The sequence below is a fragment of the Falco biarmicus genome, chromosome 11 (genome assembly GCF_023638135.1).
Source record: "Falco biarmicus isolate bFalBia1 chromosome 11, bFalBia1.pri, whole genome shotgun sequence".
In the NCBI taxonomy this organism is placed as follows: Eukaryota; Metazoa; Chordata; class Aves; order Falconiformes; family Falconidae; genus Falco; species Falco biarmicus.
Genome location: NC_079298.1, coordinates 24,178,140 through 24,205,123, shown reverse-complemented (window position 1 = coordinate 24,205,123; position 26,984 = coordinate 24,178,140). Strand labels below are relative to the sequence as shown.

Below are 26,984 nucleotides of genomic sequence, written 5' to 3'. Positions count from 1 at the left end.
AGCCAGCCCGGCAGCGACCCCCACCACCTCACAACGTCGCTCAGGGGGAGGCGTCCCCGGCGCGAAGTTTCGGCCAGGCCCGCCGCCGGCTCCGCCGCGGCACTTACCGAGCCCCAGCACCGGGATACACCGGCCGTTGGCGAGCGGCACCGTGGGACAGCCACTCGCCCCACCCCCCCCTGCCGCCGCCGCCGCCGCCGCCGCCGCCATGTTTAACGAGCGCGCTCCCCGCCACGGGAGACTACAGCTCCCGGCAGCCCCCGCGGCCGCCCAGTGCCGCCAAGCGCGGCGCGGGGGTGGCCGCTGGCGGCGGCGCGGCCGGCGGGAGGCAGGTGGGGCACGGGCCGCGGCGGCGGATGGGCGCGGCGGGGCGGGTGGCAGGAGCGGGGAGAGGTGAGGCGAGGCCAGGCCAGGCCAGGTCTCGGCGCGGGGGGCAGTCGGTGGTACGGGGAGGGGGTTTCCCCGGCTGACCCCCGTGTCCCTTCCCGCGGTAGGTGGCGGCGGCCCTGGCGGCCTCCCCGAGCATGCTGTACCTGGTCGGGCTGGGCCTGGGCGATGCCAAGGACATCACGGTGAAGGGGCTGGAGGCGGTGAGGCGGTGCCGCAGAGTGTACCTGGAGGCCTACACGTCCCTCCTCACGGTGGGCAAGGAGGCGCTGGTAGGTCCCGCCGCCGCACGGGGCCCCGGCGCTTCGTCCCGGGGGGCAGGGGGTGCCGGGGCTGCGGCCAGCAGCGGCTGCGGGGGGGACCGAGGGTGCGTGGCCTCGGGAACAGCGTGTGCGTGACCCTCACGGGCTGTAATTTATAGGAGAAATCATTTCGCTGCCATGCGAGAAGACTGGAACGAAAATAAAATCTTCCTTCCTACAAGTGTAGACATTAGTTTTCATATCACATTATCACAATGTATGCAGGTCCTGAAATGTTGGAGAACTTGGTTAGAAAAACATATGAGCTGTTTACAAACAAAACAAAACAAAACAAAAAAATAAAAGACGTACCAGAAAAATAACATGTTTTGGAGCCTTGGACCGGTGTATCGGCCTGAGGTATTACGGTGTGCCTGCTGGGAATAACGTGTTTAAGAGTTTAATCAGTCATATTTCAGAGCTTCTCACTGCACAAGTGATAATAAAATAAAACCCAAATTATTAAAAAAAATTAATTTCCCTGTGCATTTTCTTATTTTCAGGCAGATTCTTTCCCTTAAGAGCATACTAATAGTGTCATACATTTTTGTCATATTTGTATGAGCAAGAGCCAAAACCACGCACTTCTGCAACATCAATGTAATGTCAACAAACCTTGGTTTTCAGTAAGGAAAAAAAATAATTCACGCCCCAGACATTTCTGTGTTTCCTTGTGGGCCAAGCTGTCTCGCTATTTTGGGACTTCCAGAACACGCACGGTTCAGCTAGAGATGGGCTGTTGAACAACACTGAGTTAAGCTTTTTCGTAGCCAACACACCTTATGGAAGAAGAAAGTAGTAAAAATGTGCGAATTCTAATTCTGATAGGTTCACTGGTCATAGAAAGATAAAGTTTAATGTTGAAATAATACCAAAAAAAGAGCTCATTTACCCACAGAACAGGGGTCTTGCCCCCAAATGAGCTGTCCTGTTTGTGTATTGGATGCTGTATAGCCATAATGGACTTGTATGCATACCTGTATGCACATACAGCACATGAGACACTTAGCTTGTAGGCAGCTTGGTTTCTAGATACAAGCTAGGTTAGAATATTTGGGGCCATCTCTATAGTGTCTGCTGTATTTTGTAATGAAGATCTACTCTGTTTTTCTGGGGGTTTTTTTCAGTATACACAAGCAATTGGAATTGAAAGTAATCCATTCAAAATAAAATGTTATTGTTGTTCTTGGATAGTTGGAAAACTGCAAAATAAAAATGATTACTTGGCTATTTTACTTTGCAAAATCTGCAATCAAAATCTTGGTTATTAAAAAAAATATTGATGAATTCCTGGTCAGTTGAAAATAAAATATTGAGTAATAGAAAAATGCTGAATATTTTTGGCATGGTTGTTTTGGGGAGTTTGTTTTGTTTTTTATTGGTTTAAGTCTTTTGGAAACTTTGAAGTCCCAAAGATGAAGTAATTTGAAAAATGATCAATAAAAACAAAGATTCTGTCTTACCTGAAACTGTGAAAGAGGGAATATAGAAATTAATCACCAAGTGTTGATATTACAGTTCAGTTTACATACAAGTGACAGCACTGAATGGTTTATTTAGTACTCTGAAGGCCAGTCTCTCATAAGCAACATGAACAGTTACGGGAAAGCTCTTGAGATAAAGAACAGATCTTTTCTTGGATTTCTAGAAATCCTCCTGTGTTGATGCTTTTAAAATCAGATCTCAAAATTCAAATGTCATAACCTACGGAGTTTATCTTGTTGGCCTAAAATGTATATTAAAGGCTATTTGATGTCAACCATCTAAATCGGCCCTTAATTTGGTGAAAGAGCTGTGTGGACGCAGTGGCCTCCCAGTGAGTCTACATTTTAGGTTTTGTCAGGAGAGTGCTTTTTATGTAGTCTCTAATTAATGTGCCTTGATTTTCATTGTGGAGCAGTCTCAAAGCATGCAAATAGATTCCATTAGATGAAAAAACTTAATGGTGTACTTCTGGGAATGCAACTGCTTTGCTCTGTGGTGTGCATTCGCTTACAGTACTGGACTAAAGTTGGTCTGGTTCAATGGTAAACCCACCAAAAAGTTATGTAGCATTGTTACTGAGTTCTCAGCACCAAGTGCTTTGCTTTATACATCTGCTGCTGTTGTGCTAATGTGCATCTAGTGTAAGATACCTAATAAAAACAAATGGATTATCAAAATTTGTTGTAGTTTGTCTAGTATGGACCTCAGCAGTACTCCAGGGTGGCTGTCAACTGTTCTGAATCACAGATACAAGATTGGTGTATACATTTATTTGGTCCCCTTTCTATCAAATCTGTACAGCTTGTAGTCTGTTTCGTAAGGAAAATAATATCCTTATTTTACAGAGGTAGAGAACCATCCAAAAATGGTGAGGAAGTCATCTACAGAAAGGGAACTGAACCCAGTAACAGAGGTCCCATATCTAGTACTGTAGCTATGGGATGGATATTTTTATGGAAGCATTACTCCACTTCTGTACAAGTATGATGGTTCTCATGTCAATTCACTGTTCTTTGTAGGCAAAAATGATTCTATCATTGAAGTCACAGGAGAAGTCAGAGGAAAATCTTTCTGGACCGTAACTGACTTAATTGCTTTATCAATTTGTTAATATTTGTAATACCACCCAAACTTTCTGGATACTATTTAGAACAAAACCAGCTTTCTTTGTCTGTGCCCTGGAAAAAAACCCTTTATCTGGTCATATGAAGAGCACATGAAATGTATGTCTCTAAGACCCATGACTTGGAGACAGATAGGTTCAGGATAGTCAGACAACATGTTCTTAGCACTAATAAGTTTTATTACACGTGTGAGATTGATTCTGGAAATAAAGGCATTTAAAACATACAAAGAGACATGATGATTACTGAACTGCTGGAGAACAGTGAAGGATGTGATCATATACGTGTATGCCTGTATACATAGTGAAGTATTTCTTACAGAGAACTGAAAATGAAGGATTAATGTGAAATCATTCATTAGATGTGGTATAGTTAGAATGTGCTAAAGAAAAATATCAACTAGGTCGTGGTATAGCTAGTGTCATATTTGTATCTGGTTTGATGTCAGCATTTTAACTCACCTAAGCAGTTAGGCTCAGACTTTTAAGAGGGGATGCTTTACAGCAGGATGACCAGTTACATTAACTGTACCTCTATGCCTAGAGTCCACCCAGGTACCTTCAGTATGCAGGTGTGATTGAGCTATGTTTGGAATAGCTTCTCAACTGCACAGCATAAACCCCAAAGTCCTTATCAGAATAATGTGCTTGACTGATTTCTGTCAACTTGGAGCTGCTTTATGGGAAGCTCAGGTGTTCTTGCAAGGGGAGGCAGGGTTCTGTAAGACGTGTCAGACTGCTGGAAAGTGTCCATTGTCTGCATTCCTGAGAGATACTAAACCACTCCTGAATGTCTTACTTTGGTGTTTTTTATTAATTTCAATTTCTAGGAGGAGTTTTATGGAAAAGAATTGATTTTGGCTGACCGAGAAACAGTGGAACAAGACGCAGATAGCATTTTAAAAGAAGCTGATGTTTGTGATGTCGCATTTCTTGTAGTTGGTGATCCTTTCGGGTAAGACAAAGCAACATTTTAGTTACTGCTATAGTTTGTTCAGTCTCTCTTTTTCAATAGGAAGGAGCCATAGTCCATGACTAATTCTTTATGAAGAAGCTGATTTTCAGACCATAAGCACTTTTTATGTCTTTCTATATTTCGTATTGCATTAAAAATATACATGCAGTTGTCTACAGTTTATATTGCTTTGGAGTTTCCTTGCCCAGCTATCCCTTGTAGATAGGAATGTGGACCCTCCAGGTTATATGAATCTTTCATTTAGCAGTCACTTACCATTTCATTCTCCGTGCTAGCTTTTTACAGGTAATATTTTGTTCCATGTTTTATCTGCTAACAGAAGAAATTCTACGATATCTCGTAATTAAGAAATGTGCTATGTTTTGAGAGAGTGTTCTTTTAGTTGCTCTTCATACTTAAAAATTGCAGCTTTTAGGCTCAGGTTTTTTAGAATGAATGCTGATTGATGGTTGTACAGTGCTTCTGCTTTGATATATGCTAGTTTTTAAAATCACTTAGGTCGTTATAGATGTCTTCTCATTTTGGTTTATTAAGCCTTTTGTTTCCACTTTTTATTCCTGCTGAAAAGTATAGTCTTTTTCTATCACCAGAAGGATCTCCTTCTGTCTTTTCAGTCAGGCATCATCAATCTGTAATGTCAAGCCATACAGAAGAGCTTTTAGTCTCCAGCTGGTGATTCAAGATTTATACCACAGTGTTAAGGGGCACAAGAAAAATCAAATCACTGAGTACCCTATTTGTGAGTGAAAAAATAGAATTTATGAAAAAGAGAAGCAGTGTGCACATCTGTCAAAAGCGGATAATTTATGTAAATACAGGGTGAAGGGAACTGGCAAGAGAATATTGTATTAAAGTATGGGCAGATGATGCTGTATTGCAGAAATATTGTTTATTCTTTCAATGCATGTTAACATTAAAATTAGGATTCATGTAGAGTGTAGAGCCACATCACCTGTGCCCTCATGCTCTGAGTCAGTGATTGATACAACTAAATACACAAGATGAAAAAGAGAAACCTACACATACTGAAATGTAATCAGTACTTGTAAGCACTATCCTGATCTGCCTCAGTTATCATTAGTTTCAGTGTCAAAATACTTCAATTCTGGTTAACATAGTACATCCTTGTAGAAAATGACCCTTTTTTTTGGAATATCTCTCTCTAAATGTTTACATTCCTAGCTCTTAATATTACAGCTAGAACTGCTTCTGTGCCCACATAGAGCCCTAAGGATTTAGGGGTTTATGAGGTTCCTAGGAAAGAGTGCTAAATGTTTTTGTCCTAAGAGAAGCCATATGGGAGGAGGATAGAAGCCATGTGACTGTAGCTGATCATAGGGTTCCAAGTAATCTGCAGGTAAGAAGAGTACTTGGCAGCCCTAGGAAATCTCAGGTGTTGGTGGTTAATGGTTGAAGTGATAAAACAAGCTGTGCTCCTGTCATTCTTCTCACTTGTTCATGGTAAGTTTTTATCTGCGTATGTGGTAACGGCTATGGAGGTACTAGCAGGGACCTGGCAATTTTAGTAGTATACTGGAAAGCCCACCTTCATCTAGCCTGGTCCTGTCATTCATCTTATTACTACTCATAAAACTTAAAAAGCTGTATTAGTGTCAGAAAATGATAGTATAGCTGTTGGTGCAGAGGGCTGCCTCTGTGAAGGCTTTGCTGGTATTAGCCGAGTGCTCTTGAGGGCACTTTTGCTTTTAGTTACAGTCATTATGGACAGATCTACTGGGAGAAAATACTGGCTGGAGCAAATTTCAGTGAATAAAGCCAGCTGATCCCTTGGTCGGTATTAGCATAACCACAAAATCCTCCAGTGCTTCTTGTCCTATGTATGTGAAGGGAATAAAACTAGTCCCCTCTTAGTGCAGGCATTCTTAAATCCCCTTTGCTTATGGAACTCAGGAGCATAGTTTGTTTACTAACCAAAGTGTAGTTTTAGATCACTTCACTGCATTCTTCTAGGTCTGGGAGCCTGTTTGTAGCAGGGTCTCTCATTTCCCAAATTCAGATCCCGCCATTTCTTTTCCCTCCAGTGAAATTAATTTCCTTTTAAAATGATTGATCTTCACAGCCTTGCCAGCAGCTGCCACATTTGCGCCCCAGTCTGAAGCACCTGATCTGCTGATGGGTGCTAGTCAGACGTGCAGCATCAAAAATATCAGACTGAAAATCCGGGGAATTTTGTTAGGGTTACTGAACCAGGCCAGGGTAAAGCAGTCTTCCTATTTAATTATTCTTATTGGCATATGCTATTTCTTTCTTTGCTTCCTTCTTTGGAATGGCCACGCTGAAATGTGTGGTACATCTTGGGAATGAGATGGCTAAGGCCGTTGTTCTGGTTTGATAAATTTAGGTAAGGGGTAGGTGCATTTTTGGATTTCACATGGAAAATGGGAGTGCCTAGCATGTATGTAAGCATACATACAAGCAAGATACATATGTAAACATGGTTGCAGTTTAGAGATTTGTTGGATCTGTATATACTTACCATTTTAGGACTCTAATCCCAATTGCATTAATCACAAGCCCAGTAATTTTTGCACCAGTCACTGCAAGGTGTGTATTGACGATTAGGCCTGGAGCCAAATTTAGCTCACTTCTAACCTTAACTAGAATTTTCTTAATTATTTCAGAATAAATTTGATCACTTTAACTTAGGCATTGTTAATATAAGTGATTTGTCTTAAATATTATAAAAATTGATTTAGTCAAAGGATGTTTTTTCTAACGACTGCATGCAGTTTACCTCAGTCTGGTCAGAGTTCTTGTTCGAGTGTGTTGCTTTCCTGGCATGCACTGGTGCCAATGGGAAAAGGCCTGGCTGTGCAGCAAGTGAGGAAATACTGGAGTTTTGTTGAAGTCTATGCCAAATGGAGTTGGCCTTTACAGTTAACAGATGTCCAGCAGACACCTGCAGAAGGCAAAGGATATATGGAACTTTCCCTTTCAAGTACTTGCTAATGCTACTTTAAAAAGTAACAATAGTATTGGTGCTACAGTTTTAATTATGCCAGAGAGCTGCAAAGAACTGAAACGTACTGAGGATGCCTGTATTTTCAGCTAGGGAAGATGACATGTGGAAGCCTTATTGGAGTTTTTACTCTCCTGTAACAATTAGTCAAGTTATTGGTGCCCTCTTGGCACCTCTGCATTGCCTGAGTTTTGAAGGGTTTAATTTTACTTTCAGAACAAACTATAATGCTAGTAATACTAGGCCACTTTATCTTTCCAATATTTTAATGCCTTTCTTTTCTTAGGGCCACAACACATAGCGATTTAGTACTACGTGCAGTAAAACTGGGGATTCCATACAAGATCATTCATAATGCTTCAATAATGAATGCAGTGGGCTGCTGTGGTTTACAGGTAACATTTTTGTATGTATGCTATTCCACAACTGCTAAACTTGGAATTGGTGAGCTCTTCTACTGCTATGGCAGAGCGTGTCGCAATCTAAAGTCTGAAGATCTGTAGCAACTGTACGCTTCTGTTGTCAGAATTTGTTAACACTTCCTTTTCAGCATGCTACACATCAGCAAAAGTCCCTTTTGATGAGAGCACGTGAAAATGAACAGCAACACTTCTATTCTTCTCTGCTTTCTAACTTCCTTCTGCCCCAGGAAAATTTTAAGTTACTCTACAGATAAAGCCTTGCTCACGTTGGCTTCCTTCTACTACCGATGGTCACTTGATAACTTTATTCTTAAATTAGGTTGTTATTCTGTGGAAAAATGTGCTAGTCTTGTCCTAAAAGGAATACATGCACAAGCCTGTCTATATGCCCAACTCAGATCATAACTAATTCCAAAATCTTGTATATGATGCATTCTTTCTGTTCAAGGTTGACCTGTCTTCACTTTCTGGCCATCTGCCAAGAGAGGAGGGATTTTAGCCAAGGACTAGAACAACAAATTACAGTTTTTGTGCTTCTTGAATGACTAAACTAGAAAATGTCTAGCGTCCCCCAAGAAAATACTTCACTACTTCCTTTTACACATACATAGGTCCATTATTTTCCTGCATGAAAAACGTTATGGCAGTGTATGTATCATAACTAATCGCAGAGGAATTAGTTGAAGCTTCCCCTCACTTGTTTTCACTAATTACTTTAACACAGAACCTGCCCTCTCAAGGTTCAGAGTGGTTCCCTGTGTATGGGAACCCCTAAACCAAGCTCCCGCTTTATCAAAGTGGAAAGGAAGCACAGGAATGTAACTGTACTACAGACAAGACTTGGGGGTTTGAACAGCAAGTTTTCATCACTGAAGAGGTAGCATTCCTTCCTAGCTTTGTATAAAATAACACTTTCTTTTTCATTTTCAGCAAACAACTAACTGACACCCTCAAATTTACACTGACAAACTCCAGTAGCCTTATATCAATGCTGCCCAGCAGCAGAAAATCTGTTGCAATAAGTTGAGTATTATCTCTGTCTTTAATCACATTTAAATGGTTAGAAATGTGAGAGCCCTGTCAGCTGGCAGTTCAGCAACACTGCATTGACAACTGCTCTGAGATGTGAATGCTAATGCTAAAGGGAATGCAGTAGAGGATTCACATTCTTTATAATTATTCCCATGAGCACTTTCTTAGTGATAACCTGCCTATTGCTGTGAGACCTGGGACCAGTGCTGGTTAACATCTTTGTCAGCAACAAGGACAGGAGGATCAAGCACGCCCTCAGCAAGTTTGCCGACACCACCAAGCTGAGTGGTGCGGTCGACACGCTGGAGGGCAGGGATGCCACCCAGAGGGACCCTGGCAGCCTCGAGAGGTGGGTCTGTGCGAACCTCCTGATGTTCAACAAGGCCAAGCGCAGGGTCCTGCACCTGGGTCGGGGCAACCCCTGGTGTCCGTACAGGCTGGGCAGGGAATGGGCTGAGAGCAGCCCTGAGGAGAAAGACGTGGGGGTGGTGGTTGATGAGAAGCAAAAGATGACTCAGCAATGTGTGCTTGCAGACCAGAAAGCCAACCGTGCCCTGGGCTGCATCAAAACCAGCATGACCAGAGGCGGATGGAGGTGATTCTCCCCCTCTGCTCTCGTGAGCCCCCGCCTGCAGTGCTGTGTTCAGCTCTGGGGCCCCCACATAAGAATGACATGTACCTGTTGCAATGAGTCCAGAGAAGGCCACAAAGGTGATCAGAGGGCTGAGCACCTCTGCTACGAAGACAGGCTGAGAGGGCTGCAGTTCTTCAGCCTGGAGAATAGAAAGCTCTGGGGAGACCTTGTAGCTGCCTTCCAGTACCTAAAGGGGCCCTACAAGAAAGCTGGAGAGGGACTTTTTACAAGGGCATGTAGCGACAGCACAAGGGATAATGGCTTTAGACTGAAAGATGATAGATTTAGATTAGGTATTAAGAAGAAATTCTTTACTGTGAGGGTGATGAGGCACTGGAACAGGTTGCCCCGAGAAGCTGTGGATGCCCCATCCCTGGCAGTGCTCAAGGCCAGGCTGGATGGGCTTTGAGCAACCTGGTGTACTTGAAGGTGTCCCAGCCCATGGCAGGGGGCTTGGAACTAGATGATCTTTAAGGTCCCTTCCAACCCGAACCATTCTATGACACTAAAATTATCTTTTAGGAAGGAAGTAGGCTCCTTGTTGTATAAAATCTACATGTGCAGCAGACAGATGGCAGCTGTCGCATGACTGCACTTACTGGGGTGGGTAATGCCGGAGTCGAGGCTGGGGCTCACCCTTTCCCCTTTTGGCTTCACAGTGGCACAAAGTTTGCTTCTGCTCTCAAGCTGTTGACAAGTAGTTTCTGCTACCCACTATCTTTTTACTGTTCTTTTATGTTCATTAGGAAGGAAGATGCAAGGCTCTTGTTCCCAAAGAGAATAGATGACTAAGTTTTCTGAAAGTTTGCTTCCCCCACAACTCCAGCTAGGCATAGGAAGGAGTATAGAGCTTCTGGGTTATTTGAAAAAGAGAGCAGAAAACTAACGGAATATATTTCGAACAGTTTGTAAGGTTTTTCACATATGCAGAGTTTTGGAGATTAGTTTACTATTTATTTCCTTATCCCATGCTGAAGGGAACAGACCATGAAGGAAATGTGATGTTATTCACTCTGGCATTAGTCCCCTTTTCCCTTCTGGCTTGGGAGGGGCTGCCTTCTCATAAGTCAACATTCCTGTTGTTGTATAAAGCATTTTAGGAAATAGTGATCATATTGTATTACCGGACAGACTATAACCAGCTGTATGTTTAACTCTTCATTGCTCCTTACAGGCATAAACAGCAAGTGAGGGGTATGCTACAAAAAAGCAGCCTGTGATTTTATTAGAGTTGTGGTGGAAATTTATAATTTCTTTCCACAGTCTTTACGTTCATGGCTGTCTCCTGCCATCCATTTAGTTTTGGAGTTATTGTGTTTCAAATGGCAAAGTTGCTGTCAAATATAGCAGGGATTCCTCTTTTGCTTCACCACAGAAAAGGCTTGGCTTTTTTTCTTGTTTTAATCTGATTGTGATACAAAACCTCTTTCTTTCTTACTGGAGAAAAACAGGAAACACCTTTATACGCTGTTCTGAAAGCCATGTGCGTAGTGAGCTGTAACTGCTGATTAGGCCCTCAGTAAAATGCAGCTACAGCCTGGTCTGTGCACAAAAGAACATGCCTTTTGTCATCAGAGTAATGTTTCTGTGCAGCCAACAGTATTCTGGTAGTTGTGCTGTTTTCCCGTACAGTAGTGAGTTACTGAAGTCAGTAGAGCATTCGTGATGCTTTGTCACCTTCAATTCGTAAATATATTTCTTGCCAAATTGTAAAGAAGGGTGAATATCTGTTTTCAAATAGTTGGGGTTTTGGGGGTGTTTTTTTTTTTACTGTCTTGCCCATTTAACAGAATCAGTTCAGCTGTTTCGAAGGCTGCACAGGTGAAGATTGTATTTGCACAAAGAACAGGGTTATTTTAGTTTTGAAAATTAAACTTTAATTTCTAGGAAGCTCTCAGAGATTCATACAGAGAGCTATAGCCATTGAAAGCAGGGGATAGTGTAACTTAGCAAAGTACTAGTCTGACTGGGCATAAGGCTCTATGACTTGCTCTGGCTTCGTCTTTTATGCTGTTCTTGCTGTGCTTCACTGTCAGATTCCCCCCGCCCCCCTCCCAAGGCTGAAGATCATCTTTTCCCTCAAATCCAAATGCATATAGCCCCGGGGGAGAAGCCAGGAAAAGTGACTGTGTGTGAGTGCCTCTTAGCACATTCTCTGTAGGTTCACCTCTCTTGGCTGGAGTTTGATATGTAGGTATGTTGATCACTCTGACTCATGTTGTAGTGGGGAACAATGACCTGGTGAAGAAAGTCATGCAGTTTGGTATCAATGCACATTACCAGGGAGTCAGGGACAGGGGACAGAAGTCCCCAGGGGAAGGCCAAAATTCTCAGAGAGCACTTCTAGTAGGTGGTAACCGGTGAGACAGTTCAGCTTTCCTCATCAGCAGCTGCACTGTACTTCTGTAGCTTTGCAAAGCTTAGTATTTTAGGTAAGAGGCTTCCCCGTGTTCTATACCACCGCTCAGCTACCCTGTGAGCGGGACATTGCCTCGGCTCGGTCTGGCTAGGACTCAGCTTTGCAAGTTGGGAACAGAGGGGCAGCCTGGCACGACTTCCATAGCTTTATCTGTACCCACACCTGGTTTTTCAGAATAGGGCTGATTGCTAAGGCTCTTCGCCCTAGAATAAAGAGGCAGAGAACTCAGGATCTCTGATTTACACCTTTCCCCTTCCTTCCTAATTTGCATGACATCTGGATTAGTTTGGGATGGTCACTAACCAGAGTGGTGCTTTTGGGACAGAGTTCTCTCTTGACCCCGTTCTGGTAATTTGTCTTTGAGGTAGCAGTATGGATGGTCAAACACATGAGGAAGACTGCATCATGCTGACCTGCGATGCACGTGAAGGAATGATGCAACTTCAAATGGTTTGAGATAATGGCATTACAGTAAAAAAAAAAAGAGGACTGAGAACTAAAGTGCAAAGCTGGATGCCAGCCACTGGATGAAACAAAAGACTAAAATGAGCCACTCATTTACGGGAGAGTGGTCTTGCTAGTTTTGAAAGCATTTACTTTATGTTTTGGTATGGTAGCTAGGAAAAAAACATGTCATGGCAAAGGCCTGCCTTTCTTTTGAGACATACCCACTTTCCACCTGAATAGCTTCAGAACAAACATCTGCATGTCCCCTTGTTTCTTTCAGTGACTCATCTCCATTTTTTTTGTTTGCAGTCCAGTTAATTCTTGTAAGACAATTAAGGTTATAAAACAGTTGTGTCTTTTCATTACTCGCTGATCACTTAAATGCAAAAGCAGTGCTTGCTTTGATATTTTTGAGTCTTTACTGAAGAGGTGAGTACATTTTCAGCGTCAAGTAGAAAAACATTACTTATAGATAAGGAAGCTGAAGGATGCTATCATTACTTGCTGTGCTTACAGTCAAATAGAAAACCTGTAGTAGCTGCAGGAGCGGAACCTTCAAGTTACACCCTCTCTCTGTACCTTAATCTTCAAAAATACTCTTTGTTCTAATAGGAGGGGCTCTATGCAAAGTAGTTTTTTATTCACTGACAGTTAAACCAAATTGTTTTCCATTGCTGTTTAGGTTTTTTGCTTACTACCAGCTTTTGAGCCTTTCAGAAGTTGGCATTTATTCTTAAACCAATTAAAGGTTAAATAATTGCTAGTCACACTGCTACCTTACTCACAACAGCTGTTCCGCTTAGTGCCGTTTGTCACCAGCAAACATGACCCAGAAACATCATTTAATCAGAATAGATTCCTTTTTTTCTCTATTTAGAGACCTTCATTTCAGTTTAGTAACACAAGTGACCAGGGTGGGAAGGACTTATTTGATATTGCTGGGAAGGGTCCTGGGAGGTTTTTAAAGTTAAAGTGACATTACCTTGGAGGGAAAATCGTGTCCTGTTCAAGTTTGCTTGGAGTTTGAGTCTTTTGATAGCTGAATTTTGTTCTGCTTGTGCAGGAGTTATTTCCTAAGTACTGATACAGGAAACAGCCAAGGGAAAAACATGCTCTTCCCTTCAGCTGCTTTTATGTGATTTGCCTCAGCTGCCTCCTGAAGACTGCAATCACGTGTAGTGGGCTTCCCCCAGCCAAACGTCCTTTTCTTCACGGTTCCTTGCTCTCTGGCACATACTAAGGGGACTGGAGGTTTTGGGGACATCTGAGCCAATCTGTTGGTTTGCAGTACAAAAAGGAGTCATAAACCCATGTGTGAATGATAAAAAACTTTCAATTTCATGGGAAGGTTCTCATGAGAGGCATTCAGAGTTGCTAAAGGTCTCTGGTACTAAATAAGATACTGCAAAGGGCTAGAGCTAGGCTTGTGATTGATTCTTATGACCAATTACAAGCAAAAGTGAAATTTGACTGATTCTTGCTGCCTCTTTGTTGATGATTGTCATACTTCCTAAGCTGTTCTTTGGCAACAATATATAATATAAAGAACAGAAGTAGCCCTTTAATCTGACGTATATGGTCTGGAGGGTTGTTAATGGTTATGGAGGATAAGGGGAGAAATCTGACTTGTTAGGTTCCTTTTTTTGAGGATGAGTGTTGCATAGCATCACATCAAAATTCTTATGACAAGGATAAACAAAACATGTCTTAGCTTTTCTGTGTATGTTCATTGGGATTTATCAAGAGGCAACCTGGGAAAATGCAATGTGCTCTACAGTCTCCACATTCCATTGAGAAACAGCCTTAGGAGAAAAAGCCTCTTGGTGTCTGGCAGTAGGATGTGATCGGACTGTGCAGTATGTTCATTTACGAAACACACCTGTCCTGTGAGAACTTTCTGCAGTGTAACCTGTGACCATCTCAGCGCAGAACATAGCGGGGTAGTGTTTCAGTCATATGGGGTTTACAGGCATTTGCTTGTGTATACAGGTGCCAGGTCTGAAAAATGTAGTAAGACTCCTTTTTACCTTCTTCCCCTGACATGTATCCAGTTCTGAACCTGCTTGGAATTTTAGAAAAGGAGGTAGGCTCATAAGTGAAAGAATTGCTTTGTCACCATTGCAGCTGATACAGCAATAATTCTGGGAAAGATGCTGTAAAAATAAATGTCTGTGTTTTGAAATGTTTACTTCTTGGTTTCTCTGCAGCTGCTGTCCTACTGACCTTTAATATCACTGCACATCTTCTCCTGCTGGCTTTAGTACTTTCTAGAGGGGATGGGGGATCTTCCTTTTTTAATTTCCCTATTTGGTCTGAGCTTGTTCCTCATTTTTATGCCCTATATTTTTGTGGTGATTAGCCACACGAATATTTTGAGTGAAGACTGTTTATCTTGACAGCTTCAGGTGTCTGATGTCATTCAGACTGGCCATTAACGAAGTTGCTCAGTAGTTTCATTGAAATTTCGTGCAGGCTTTCCAAGCTGAGATCATGGTACGGCACTTTTTCTGTCCGAGTTTATTCTGGCCTCTCAATCAGCAATCAATTCTGCTTATATAAACAACAAGTAAAATAAGAAATATCATTAACCGAAGGGTTAACAATTTTAACTGAAAACAGACACCTCAGTACCAAAAGTTGTCAGATGTTCTTTCACATTATGTGTGTAAATAAAATAGGAAGATATAGCTTGTTCTGAAGTGATGAAAGTGTGAGCTGAAGAACAGCTTTCTGCAGTATTTTGAGAGAGGCAGAAAACTCCACCAGACAGAGCATAGCCTGGGAGTGGAGAGTGCGGCTTCCTTTCCTGACTTCAGCTATTGCATTGCAAAATTTAAGTGCACAAAGCTTTGCTTAAGCCAATTACTACTGGGGGGTGGGGTGTGTGGGGGTGTATTTCCAAAGACTGAGGTCTTTCAAAATGACCTTTTGAAATTGTTCTGTGAAGTTTTTGAGCATTAGGGGAGAAGGTAAGAAGGTCAGTTTGCAAGCTGAGAGCACGAAATGTCTGTCCAACCATTTCAGTGAGCCCCTTTGAAATTCTGGCACTTTTGTGCCTGAGCAGAATGTAGGCACTCTTACAAATCTGATGATTAGTGCAAGTGTGATGCTTGAGATGTTTTAGCTTGTGCAGAGCAGATCTTGCCCACTCCTAAACCCCAGCTGCTTAATGTAGAGTGCAGCACACAGAAGTCCACTGTGAAACTCCATTTGCTGTTGCCTGCCTTTAAAGCTGTGCCAGCAACCATACAGCATGCTTGTTTCACTGAAAATATACAGAGCTCTTCATTGTCTTACTAAACTTATTCTCAACCGTCTCAAAGCATGACATTAATCCTCAGTTTTGTTGTAGTAACACCTTGGTTAACAAACGTGTCACAGTCTTACTCCAATGACAAGCATGATTTCTGGAATTCTGGGGCCCTGTTCAGTCTTTTATGGCTGGTGGAAAGAATATTTTTTAAATCTAAGTGCATTCCGTCTCTAGTGGTCCTGCTGTCCTCTGTAGCTGCTGAATCCTTAGGGTAGTAGTGGATTTTTTGGTATTTACTGCTCTCTGCAGCAAGTATCTTAAAAGTGATACTTCAGGCAGGATTTCAAGAGGTAGAAATTAGAATGCAGCACAGGGATCTGTATTAGGAACACACTGAATCTACATGAGGTACAAAGGGAGAGTTAAAAGCGTAAGTTCTGATACAGTTCTGTGTTGCTTCTTTAATGCAGACTTGCACAGGTGGAAGAGCAGTGCTTACGTTTCTATGAATGCCACATGTCTGCAGACATGAAATTCTGGATAAGAAAGAAATATTTGTGTCTGTGGAAGTGCTTGTAAGGAAATAGATTACAAGTAGTCGTGCAAAATAGGGGTATCCATTTATTGCTTTAGTTCCGTAGCATTCATAGGTTGTTGGTGTACCAGAAAGTTTCCAAAGTAGTATTTTCCCCTCTTTCACTTATAGTAAAAATACGTATGCATTAATGCTAGGAAATCTATTCTTTAGCAGTTTAGTTGGTAGAAGGGTGTAAGTTGTAAACACATTTCTAGGCGGTAATAAAATATAACCCATTCCGTCTTGTTGGTGTAAAAGTTACTTCTGTGCTGTCCAGGTGCTGTGAAAACAAGCGTATTTCTGTGAGACTCTTAAGTACAGTTTTCTAGGATATCAATACTTTGTGGAGATATTCTGAAGTTATTTCTACTGAATAGACAGGCCATTTCTCACAAAAATGTTTTATTCTTTTTTGACATTCAGACTTCAGTTTTAATGCAAAACCTGGTAAACAAAGGACAGATTCAGTGAATCTGACTGGCAGTGCTTGCACAAAAAGGGTAACTTGCCAAACTTCTTGTTGGCAAAGATGATGGAGAATTGTTGTAATGATCAATAGAAACGAGAAAAATAATGATCAGAACAAGTGCTGTAGGGTATACAGTTGAATGCCCAACTTGTTTTTAATATGTGGCATAATGGTTTAAAATATCAGATTCCCAACAAAACCCTTATCGGATAGTGACGTTTTGCCCATTTGTGCATATTGTTTTCTTTGCTAAAAGGCAGAGGTGGAAGTTTCTCTCTTTCAGGGTATCCAAATGCCAAAGGGACTGGGATAAGATTTGAAGTTAATTGTGGCCACTTTCTGCACTGAGTGAGGACTGCTGCTTTTTGGGAATGACTGCAGTGGCTTTCAGGTAGAAGGTGGTAAGCTGGTCAGTTAGGTTGGTACTGCATTTGTTGATGACTGAAGATATACTACCAATGAGAGTAAAGGTTAACTTGCTCCTAGATGCTCTCACAGTGAAGGGCAGAAAGAAAAACTCCTTATTCTAACAGGTTTTGTTCATATTTGGTACAAAATGGAAAGAGTTCTAGCTTGCCACATGAAAAATCGGTAAAACATAGCTTGCTTTGTTTCTTTGTCTAGAGCACAGCCTTGAAATAGTTAACAAGTTACATCAGGAGCACTGCACTTGGTTCAACCTATATTTAGTTTACTGGAAGAACCTTTAGGTTGTGAAATATATGCGGTGTGTTCTTGTCCTTGTGCTAGAATGAAATATGTAAAGAGGAAATGTTTTCAGTAATATTCCAGGAATCTTTGAATAAACACTCTTCCTATCAGCATGAATGGTTAAAATTTGAGTTTTTGATCCCTTGAAAACAAACATGTTTCTGCTTTGATTCAAATTCTGCTTTGCCAGCATAAAGGAGTTACAACCACAGCCTAGTGCTGCAGTAAAGTAACTGTACAGGGGAATCCCCAGATGTGAAGGAGCTGCCAGAGCTGCTTCTACATAGGGTCCTCTTCTCTGCTGACAGCACTCACAGTGCCTCCTGTAGTGGGCTTGGAAAAGCAGTTTTTCCTTCCAGGTTTCCAGAGAAAGTGGGGAGGTTAGTTCACATAGCCCTTGTTTCTCTGGTGGGCTTGAGCAGGCAGAATCTTGGCAAGTTGTAAAACCCGCCTGGGATGGCCCCATTCCAGAGCTGAACTGACCAAAATTGATGTGTGGTTTTGCCCTTTTTCAGGTTGGTTACAGAAACTTCCAAGCCACATGCTGCCTTAGGTTACAGACAGCTTTTGCTTTTGCATCACTGGAAATGATTGGCAAGACTATCGCTTCAAATGCCTTCACCGAGATGAGGGACTTGCAGTAATAAATAGTGTTAAGGTTGAGAATAAGATCAGTGAGTATGTTTGACATAGAATCTGCTAGCAGTATTATATGGGCATAAAAAATGTTGCACCTCTCTGCTTCACGCACAACCTGTCCCTCTCTTCAGATCCTCACGTCCACTCTGTCTTTAGACTGTAACTTCTTTTGCACGGTACAGCTTTCATCTGCAGGAAAGTGCTGTTTTAATACAAATAGTACTGTATCAGTAGAATCAAAACTTTTTTAAGTATTACGGCATTAGTAGAAGTTGCCTAGCCTTCAGCAAAATAAGAAGTCATAATCTTGGTGCTAATTTTAAAAGGGTTTTGCCTTTAGAAGGGCTTCAGAATTAAGTAACAGAATAGAACGTAGATTGAAATTTAGTTAATGTATATTGGAAAGGTGAATGCAGAGACAGGTAAAAACTTTACAGGTAGTTTATTAGGTGTTCTTTAATGTGCTTTACTATTTGGAGAATAAAAGAACAACAGTGCATCTCTATTATGAAGAAGAAAAAAACCAGTTCACTAATTACAGATGTTGTTAAAAAGAAAGGAGGGAATGCAAAGGAATGCACTAAAACTAGTCACAAGATAGAGAAGTACAGGTCAGCTTTTTTTAGAAGAAAGCATTTTTAATGCAGTGTTTTGTTATGTATCGATGAAAGAGCAAACTTAAGCATCTTATAGGAGAGTACTTTCCTGTGGTATGAAACTTCTAGGCTCAGAATTTTTCAGTGTTGCCAGTTGGTCACGATTTTCATCGCGCTGTATTGCACCCTCTATTTTCTTATTGTGTCTCTGTGTTCCTGCATTTGCTTTGTTTTACAGTTGTACAATTTTGGAGAGACAGTTTCTATAGTTTTCTGGACGGATACATGGAAGCCAGAAAGCTTTTTTGACAAGATCCAGAAGAACAGGCAGAATGGAATGCACACACTGTGCTTACTTGGTAAGCAGCAGCTACCCTGGTTCCTTAGCTACCATCTTCCGCAGCAGCCAGGGACAATAGTGATAGCCGTGAGATGCAGTCTGTGAGTAAACAAATGTTCTTAGCTAAACTGTACCTTTGAAAATATACCAAAAATGGGAATGTTAGTGTATGTGTACTTCGAGTCAGTTCAGCCATTGTTCATGCTACAGTGGCCAGGAATTTCTTAATTACTCTTCAGAAAATCTGCAAGAAATGATGCCTTGGTGGAAGTCAAATAGGACCAGGAGGCCCGCGTTTGCTCTGAAGATCACTGTGATTTTAAGCTAGGTCTAGCTCAGGATCCAAATCAGATTGCAGGGACTAGCAGCTATGTTCTATTGACTTAATTAGGTTAGAGCTGCACACATTTGACTTCCTGGGGAGCTAAATTTTACGTTTAACCACATTTCTATTTTGTAAGGTGGTAGTCTTTTTCCTAAATTATCTTCTCTAAGGACGTTTTGGGAAAAGGTGATTGTCACGTAAGAAGCTTCAATGCTATAAAAAATCCTTGCTGATGATGGAGCTGAAACAGAATACTGCTCCCCATGGCGCTGTCTGATCTTTATCCTACCCAACCATCCTCGGCTGAAAGCCACTTTCTGAGTAACTCGACTCATCTAGGTAACTTCTCAAAGACTATGGAACTGCCTGCATCTAAACTATAAGACACTTGCATATTTGTATATATACTTACTTACCTTTCTGTATCATCTTTTAGGCACAGTTGGGATCTCTCAGTGCTAAATATATTAGTATTTTTAGTAAAAACAAGGTCTGTGGTAACTGGAGGGTCCTGAGCAGGAAACAATGTAAATCTGTAAGCATCACTGCACATCAGACTTTCTAGTGCCTTGAAAGCTGTTTGTTTTCAAAACTGGCTAAAAATCAGAATTCTGGTAATTTGTTTTAAAGAAGGATGACTTCACAAGTGTTTTAAACAGGGGTTATTACAACTGTAATATGTTAAATTATTCTTTAGATATTTTGTATAATCAGTTATATGATCTCCCTTTTTATTATTTTTTATATAGTAGTGAGAGAGTAAAAGTCTTGAAACCATAAAATTGCATTATAGATCTCATGTTTCAGAGACAGCTGTGGTACCTGCAGCTAATTGTGACTCACAGCTGAAAACTTCCAGTTTCCAAATTAATTGTTCCCTTAATACTACTTGATCAGTCTGGTCTATGTATTGATCACTTATCCAGCTAGACTAGACTACCAGATAAGCAAATGTGACATAAGAAGGTTACTACTGATAAACTTCTGAATTTGAAGTGACTTTACGGACATATAAGCAATTTGGTACACTCTGCACTCATAATCTTGCAGCTTTGCATTTTAAACACCTTCCTTCAGAGTCACTTTGATTTAGGAGTTGATTGTGTAACTTAAGCAATACTGTTTTTAAAATCAAGATTTAAGATGTATCCAGCTTTCACTATGATAATAATTTGGGGGGGATTTGAATACAGATAACGTTCACTTGCCTCTTGGAGAGATTGTGGTCAGTTAGTTTCGTAACGTTGCAGATGTACAGAGTCTTAGCTGACCCCTTCTGTATTTTATTTTTGCCCAAATCCTTGTTATTTCCCATAACAGATTGTTCTAAATTTTGGTTGGAACAGGAAGGAAATGCTAACGAAAGTCAGGTTCCTGCACAGCAGTGAGGTAATAATCACTGTTCATTGGTCAGACTGGTTTACCTTTTGTGACCGCAATGTACTCATGATTTAGGAGTTGTCCCAGTACCCTGATGTGCTTAAACATACTGGTGTTTAGCTATCCTATGGTAAATATGCCTACTATTTGTATACTTAGCAGCATTTTTATTCATTTATATTGCTCTGAAATCTGTGAAACTTGCCCTATCTTTGGGTAAAATCACATGCATAAAATCACAATACTTTGAGACTAATTAACATATGAAACAGTAGAATGTAATCCATGTTCCTTTTTCCTGTAATAGCTCAAGTGTTGTTATAATGTTTGTAGAATCTGCCAATTAAATTAAGCTTTATGTACATAGAAAACTCAACTGGAAAGTTTGTAGGAAACCTGTGTTTTAATATCCATTTTGTTCTACAGATATCAAAGTGAAAGAGCAGTCTCTGGAGAATCTAATGAAGTGAGTCACCGTTTTGAAAATACATAGAAACACACGGTGTATTTCCAAAGGGGTTTTTTGTACAAGGAACAAAGGTTCTTTCCCATAGTCTTAACACTGAACCTACCTGCTTTCTCCTCTTCTACTTCTCTGTGGCCACAGTCTTTGTTTCTTACAAGGAGTCGGCTTCTTTGTTCATTACAAAGGACGTGGCTTTATTTACAGCAAGTGAATGAAGTTGCAGCAGAGCATAATCTTAACTGTTTCTGTGAGAAGCATTAAGTCACAATGGGGTAAGCTTTCCGCTTGGCAAATGAAGTGTTGTTTTACTACTGTTCTGTCCTACGCTGCAACAGATTAATAGCTGAAACAGTGTTCCGAATCCATTGGTCCTTACACTGCCTAAAACCAGCGTGAAGTACCGCATACATACCACCATTTTTGAACAGCTAAATAAGCAATATACAGAAAAAGCTCTTAAGTTCCTTTAGCTGTATTCAGGAAAGCTCTTGCCACATCTTATCGTGTCTCTGCAAGCTGTATGTTTTGACAGTGGCAAATCTAAATGGTTACTTTATACGCATGCTGTAACTCTGGTCTAAATTAACATTTGTGAAGCCTCACAGTATCATTGTGGTTTGTTTATTCTGGAGGTTCAAAATAAAATTTGACTGAATCCACAGTTGGCAAAGAAAGCACTTCATTTAAGCATATATTTCTAGTCTGTAATCATCTGTCTGCAGGGCATTTGACAGAAAAACAGTACTTTGCCCTTGAATTTAAGTGAACGCAGCTTTCGGGAGTAGCTGCAGAACCTGCATATTGCTTCCAGCAGCTGAATTTGCTTTTAGGACTCAAATGATCTGCCAGCTGGAGGCCCTGCTGTTTCACAGGTGTGGCAAGAGCACAAAAGGCTTCTGTCTTACTTACAAATTCCACTCTTGTCTAAAAGGCCCAGCCTGAGAGCCGGGCCTGTTTAAGTTCAATTTCCTGGTCTAGAGGTTTCTTGAAATAAACTGCAAGAATGCTAGGAACAATGAAAGGGGTTATATGTGAAATTTCTCTACTTTTCTTTCCCTACAGAGGAAGAAAGATTTATGAGCCACCACGCTACATGAGTGTGAATCAAGCCGCAGAACAGCTTCTTGCCATTATTCAAAACAGGAGGCTCCAAGGAGAAGAACCAGGTACTATCACCACAATGGTTCTGTCTGCTACTACCCCTCTCAATTCACAGTTATTGATGAGCCTCTGAACTCCACTCCTTCGCTCTTAATCTTGGCATTCTCCTGCTCTGCAGTGGACCTGGGCAGCTTTAAATCCTAGTCATGAGATGGATTTGGCAGAGCTTGAACAGAGTATAGTTCAGTGAGCACAGATGAACAAGCACTAGTGGCTCCTGAAGGTTTAGTCAAAGCCTCAGTTTGGTAACCCTGTACTGTTTCCATCCGTCTTTAAATGTGAGCTCTTTGATCCATTAGAGTTGCAGGAGGTGGAAGGATTCTGAGCATTTTAGATCGGTCAAGCTTCAAAAATTTCTGCTAATTTTATTTAGACTGGTCCCACTCCGCTCTGCATGAATACCAGCATGAATCTAGGTTAACCCAGTGATGCAGAACTGTGATTTTGACCTTGCTAGTGAAGAGCAAACTGTGAAGGATGTTTACTGAGACCAGGGCTGAAATCTGTCTATAAAAATGACTCAGTTCTGTCACAGAAAAATTCTAATAGAAATTAATCTGTCTATACTTCTCCTTTTAAAAGTTGAAATGCTGTTAAAATGAAAATCCTTTAATTTTATCCTTTAAGGCATCAGAAGCAGCAGTTCCCTCAAAGGGAACACAATTCCAGAATTAATTTCCTATTCTGCTTCTGCTGCCTTCCCGCTTTTGCTTATAAACATCCCTAGGATACAGCTTGGTTTTCTTTGACAACAAGCTTCTTCCTAGGCCACTCCAAGGTTTAAGAAAGCAGTGTTTAGGTTTAAGCATTTTGAGTATTTTTTCCTTTATGATAGGACCATTAGTCAATAAATTAAGCATTTAATCTCCTTTCTTCCAGGAATTACTGAAAACACAGTCTGTGTTGGCCTGGCACGTGTGGGTGCACCGGATCAGAAGATCGCTTCAGGCACACTGTATCAGATGTCCACAGTGGAATTAGGTGGTCCGCTGCATTCTTTGGTTGTTACAGGCACTATGCATCCTCTGGAATTAGAAATGCTTAAGCTTTTTTCTGTAGATAGTTCCAGTTTTGAAAATAATGCATTTCAAAAGACCACTTAAATAAAATGAAGCATTTAAATTTTCATTCCGTCTTTCATGTGAAGATGTTCCTGTGAATATTTAGAGCTTGTCTAAGCGCAGTTAGATTGTACACTACTTCAAAAGACAACATGGTAGGAGCACGGACCAATTTTGGTTTTCAGCTTTGCAGAAACACAGTAGTTCTCTCACCAGTAGAAACCTCAGTCTGCAAAACCTGTTAGGTCTGTGTCCATCTCTGCTACTTGGGAGAGCGAATGCAGACAGGTGAGAACGTTCTGTATGTCTAAACCAAGAAAAACAAGAACTGACCCCTTGGACAGTTGGTGAAACAGAGGGAGAAGCTGCATGGAATTTCTTATTACAGTAGGCTGCAACTTAAAATAGAACTGGATTTCTTCACATGTTAATGCTAGCATTTATGAAGTGCTGCACTCAAACTGCAGCAACCACAATGAACCTCAAGCCAATTCTCAGAAAACAGACTGCAGGAATTCTAACATCAGCTAATGGACGATGGCGGTTGCTATTTCAGCTAGTCCTCACAGTACGTATGAGAACAAAGCAGACCTGTAGGCATACTTTTTTTAAACAGAAGATTTATTGGAAAGAAATTTGATCCCATATCTTTTCAGCAATATAGGATATTTAACATTTTATATAGACCGTATTCAAGTAGAAAAGATTACATTAAAAATTTCTAATATTGCACTTGGGACAAGTCATGGCTAAGCTACTAACATTAGCATTCCAGAACAAAATCATACATAGTCTTCAGAATTTTAGTGAGCTGCCTTGTGTTATCATTAAGATTTCTTTACAGGTATTTTGATATACTGTATTATTCAACTTGAGCTCACTGCTAAGTGTATTTCCTGTAATTTAAAGGTAAAGGCAAGCAATATGCTGAATGCAAGCAATATGCTGTTTGCTACCAGGAAAGATTTTAGCGATTTCTTCATTCACAATATTTCACGCTTCAGCCAAAATACTGTAGCGATTCATTTAACTCTTGTACAAGATCCCAGCATACACATGAAAGACTTCAATGCACATGGGAAGTGAAATACACAACTCCTTTTACACATTATTTCCGCCAAATTACTACATAGGCAGGAACCTTTTGTGGCTCACTGAAACAGACAAGTAGATTAACCAGTATTTGCACACAGTGAGACATGTAGTCTTCACATGCCAGGCACAGCAGAAGCATAACTGGTGTCTTTTCACATTATAGCAGGCTCTGGCCACTGAAGTCCGTCCCAACAGAGACAGTCACGGCAACAAAGCCTGAACGGGGGAGAAACCCAAAAGGGACTCCCGGCAAGATGCAGATAGGGATTTTTATAGAAGTGTAAAAGAGGAATTAACCATAAGTGCTACGGGGATCAGAGACATGGATTATTAAAATAAAAAGAAAGAAAATCCCTCTATCCTTATGCCAAAACATGCTTAAAATGGGTGGTAATCTGACAGCTGCTGGGGAAAACAGGACAGCGCTTAACGAGTAACTACAGCTGTTGCTCTGACTTGGTATTTAAAGATCTTGTTACATGAGTAGTGATTAGGATTTGCATATTACAGATGCACGGAGGTTTCTGCAACTGAAATCTGCACTGTGAGAAAAAAGCCACGAACTTCACCATCTCGCTGCGCAGGGCGTGCAAAGGGTGGAAAACTGCAGTTCAGCAGCAGCTTCTCTCCTCTCTTCTTTACATTTGCAAAACAGGGTCACCTGCAACAGCTAAAGAGATACTCTTTCTTTCCTTCACCTTTAAACACAGCTTTGCTACTTGAGAGAAAAAAATAATGTTAAGGGTCACTAAGGTCCATTTTATTAGCAGCAGCAGTTTCAATTTTTATGTGAAAATAGTGTCAGCAGCTCTTACTAATGATGCAAATGAACTTTTGCCGTAGTTTAGCAAATCACACAAGTGACCTAGTGCTCTGTAAGGGCCCTGTTGATGAAGGTACAAGTCTATCCATACTTACAGACTTACAGATTGGCCTACAAAGGACCAGTCGTCACTTCGCATACTCATAGTAAGAGTAGTTTTGTTCCACTGTTATGTACCATGACTGACATTTGGGACACTTTAATACAGACCCTCAGTTTGCACTTGTTTTATCTTCTTATTTTGCTGTAGGTCCTGTAAAAATGATAAAGTTTGCAGGCTTCATCATTGGGACAACATGATTTTAAGTTACTGTTTTCAGTCACAGAAGGAAACCCCACATAGAAAGACCAGGAACCATACAGTAAGCTTCAGTACATGAAAGCATGAGAAAAATCATACTTGGGAAACTTGGTTCAAAATTCAGTACTGGATATACCAGCAAGCTGAGTTTTAGCAGATGATCTGCAGACATTCATCCATCTCTGGATGTCAGTCCTTCACACAAATATTTAAATGATGCAGTGCATCTCCAATGAAGTGTTAAAAGCGAAGTGTTACACAAAACAGTGGTGCGTTGACTCTCAGAATAAGAAAAGCTGCACTTTCAATTGCATGATTTGTACTCTCCTAAAACCTGAGCAATATCCCCTTAGCAGGTAAAAAAAAAAAAAAAAAAAAAAAATCAGATGTCACTCTGCTTACTGACATACTAGATGTGAGTGTAGTTACCTACAGAGATGTAATCTACTCTTCTGCAGAGTTTTGTGATGCTTCTCCTTTTTCAGAAAGACTAAAAAGGCTTGAAGTTACTTTGAATCTGACTTCCCTACCTATCCCCAATTACATTTAACAAACAAAAGACACATTTCTTACTACAAAAGCATCGAGCTGACCTTAAAAATAATGAACAAGGTGCTACCTGGGTTAGAAAACTCAAGACTTTAACGTACGCTTCCAACAGTCAGGCAAGTTGTAATAAGCAACAAAAAGATGTCAAAAGTTATTACAATCAATATTGGGTAATTCTAAAAAGTTTGTAGACATACATCTTAAGAAACCCGCACCAGTAACAAACACAATAGCCTCTCAGGCAGATTCTCGCTTAGGAACAAATTGTAGCAGTTGTCTTTTCATTAAGAAAACTGAAATACTGGCCAAGCTTAGCAATGTGGGCAGCACCACAGTATTTCAGCAAGTCCGGGAATACTCAGTCCTGAAACATGCTGGTATAACAATGATTTAAACCAAAGCCACAACTGCAAGGACTGGTACTTGCCTTTAAAGTGATATCAGTTGATCTTCTGTACTGTCAAATAGTAGTAATGTTAACTATAAAAAAAAATAAAATCAAGAAATCGTGCTGTCAACCAAGAAGCAGCAGCCTATAAGGAACATACTACAAAACAGCATGAGGGGTCTCTGCCCTATAATCACAACCATATTTTAATTACCTTTTCTCTGAACATCTATGCAAATGCTATGGTAAACTGCAGTACTCAGATCTGCTCAAGAGATTCTTGCACCCGACTGCACTGTGTAACGCTCAGATCCCACTCGTCAGAACTCCAGGCCTGACAGAGCACCTGCAAGGTGAGTGGGAGGGAGCCCGACAGGGCGCCGGGCAGGAGGCCACGAGGGCTGTGGGACGGTGCCGTCACCTGAAAAGAAAGAGCACTCTGCACCTGCATGCCCAGGATCAGAAACCAGCAACAGGGATAAAGAAGGATCCAAAGACTGGACAGGACTCTCAATTTTGAAAGCAATACCTATGTGGCTTGTTACTGCTTTAGACCTAGTTTTCAGTTCCAAGCACAAAAGTACACCCCCAAAATCAACATTCATGTTTCCATAGCTCATCTGGAAAATTCAGGAACCAACTA

At 41.0% G+C, this 26,984-nt stretch overlaps 2 protein-coding genes across 6 annotated transcripts in view; one reads left to right on the top strand and one right to left on the bottom strand.

Annotated features, from left to right (window-relative positions):
* Positions 1–241, bottom strand: part of LOC130156692 (uncharacterized oxidoreductase ZK1290.5-like) — a 51,419-nt gene extending 51,178 nt beyond the window's left edge. For all 4 annotated transcript variants that reach the window (XR_008824561.1, XR_008824562.1, XM_056355348.1 and 1 more), the window contains exon 1: positions 108–241. Coding sequence is in view for 2 of the 4 variants with exons in the window: in XM_056355348.1 (XP_056211323.1) it covers positions 108–210 (103 nt within the window). In the remaining 2 variants the exon portion in view is untranslated. The remainder of the gene's footprint in view (positions 1–107) is intronic.
* Positions 212–23,252, top strand: DPH5 (diphthamide biosynthesis 5). Of its 2 annotated transcripts, none has more exons than XM_056355349.1 (8): positions 212–332; positions 495–659; positions 4,128–4,252; positions 7,540–7,648; positions 18,691–18,811; positions 20,924–20,963; positions 22,026–22,129; positions 23,004–23,252. In XM_056355349.1, the coding sequence occupies exons 2-8, from the start codon at positions 525–527 to the stop codon at positions 23,225–23,227; spliced, it is 858 nt and encodes a 285-aa protein (XP_056211324.1). In that variant the 5' UTR covers positions 212–332; positions 495–524; the 3' UTR covers positions 23,228–23,252. The 2 variants fall into 2 exon arrangements, with proteins under 2 accessions (XP_056211324.1, XP_056211325.1); XM_056355350.1 differs by lacking the exon at positions 212–332 and adding an exon at positions 375–393.
* Positions 23,253–26,984: the final 3,732 nt, after the last annotated feature.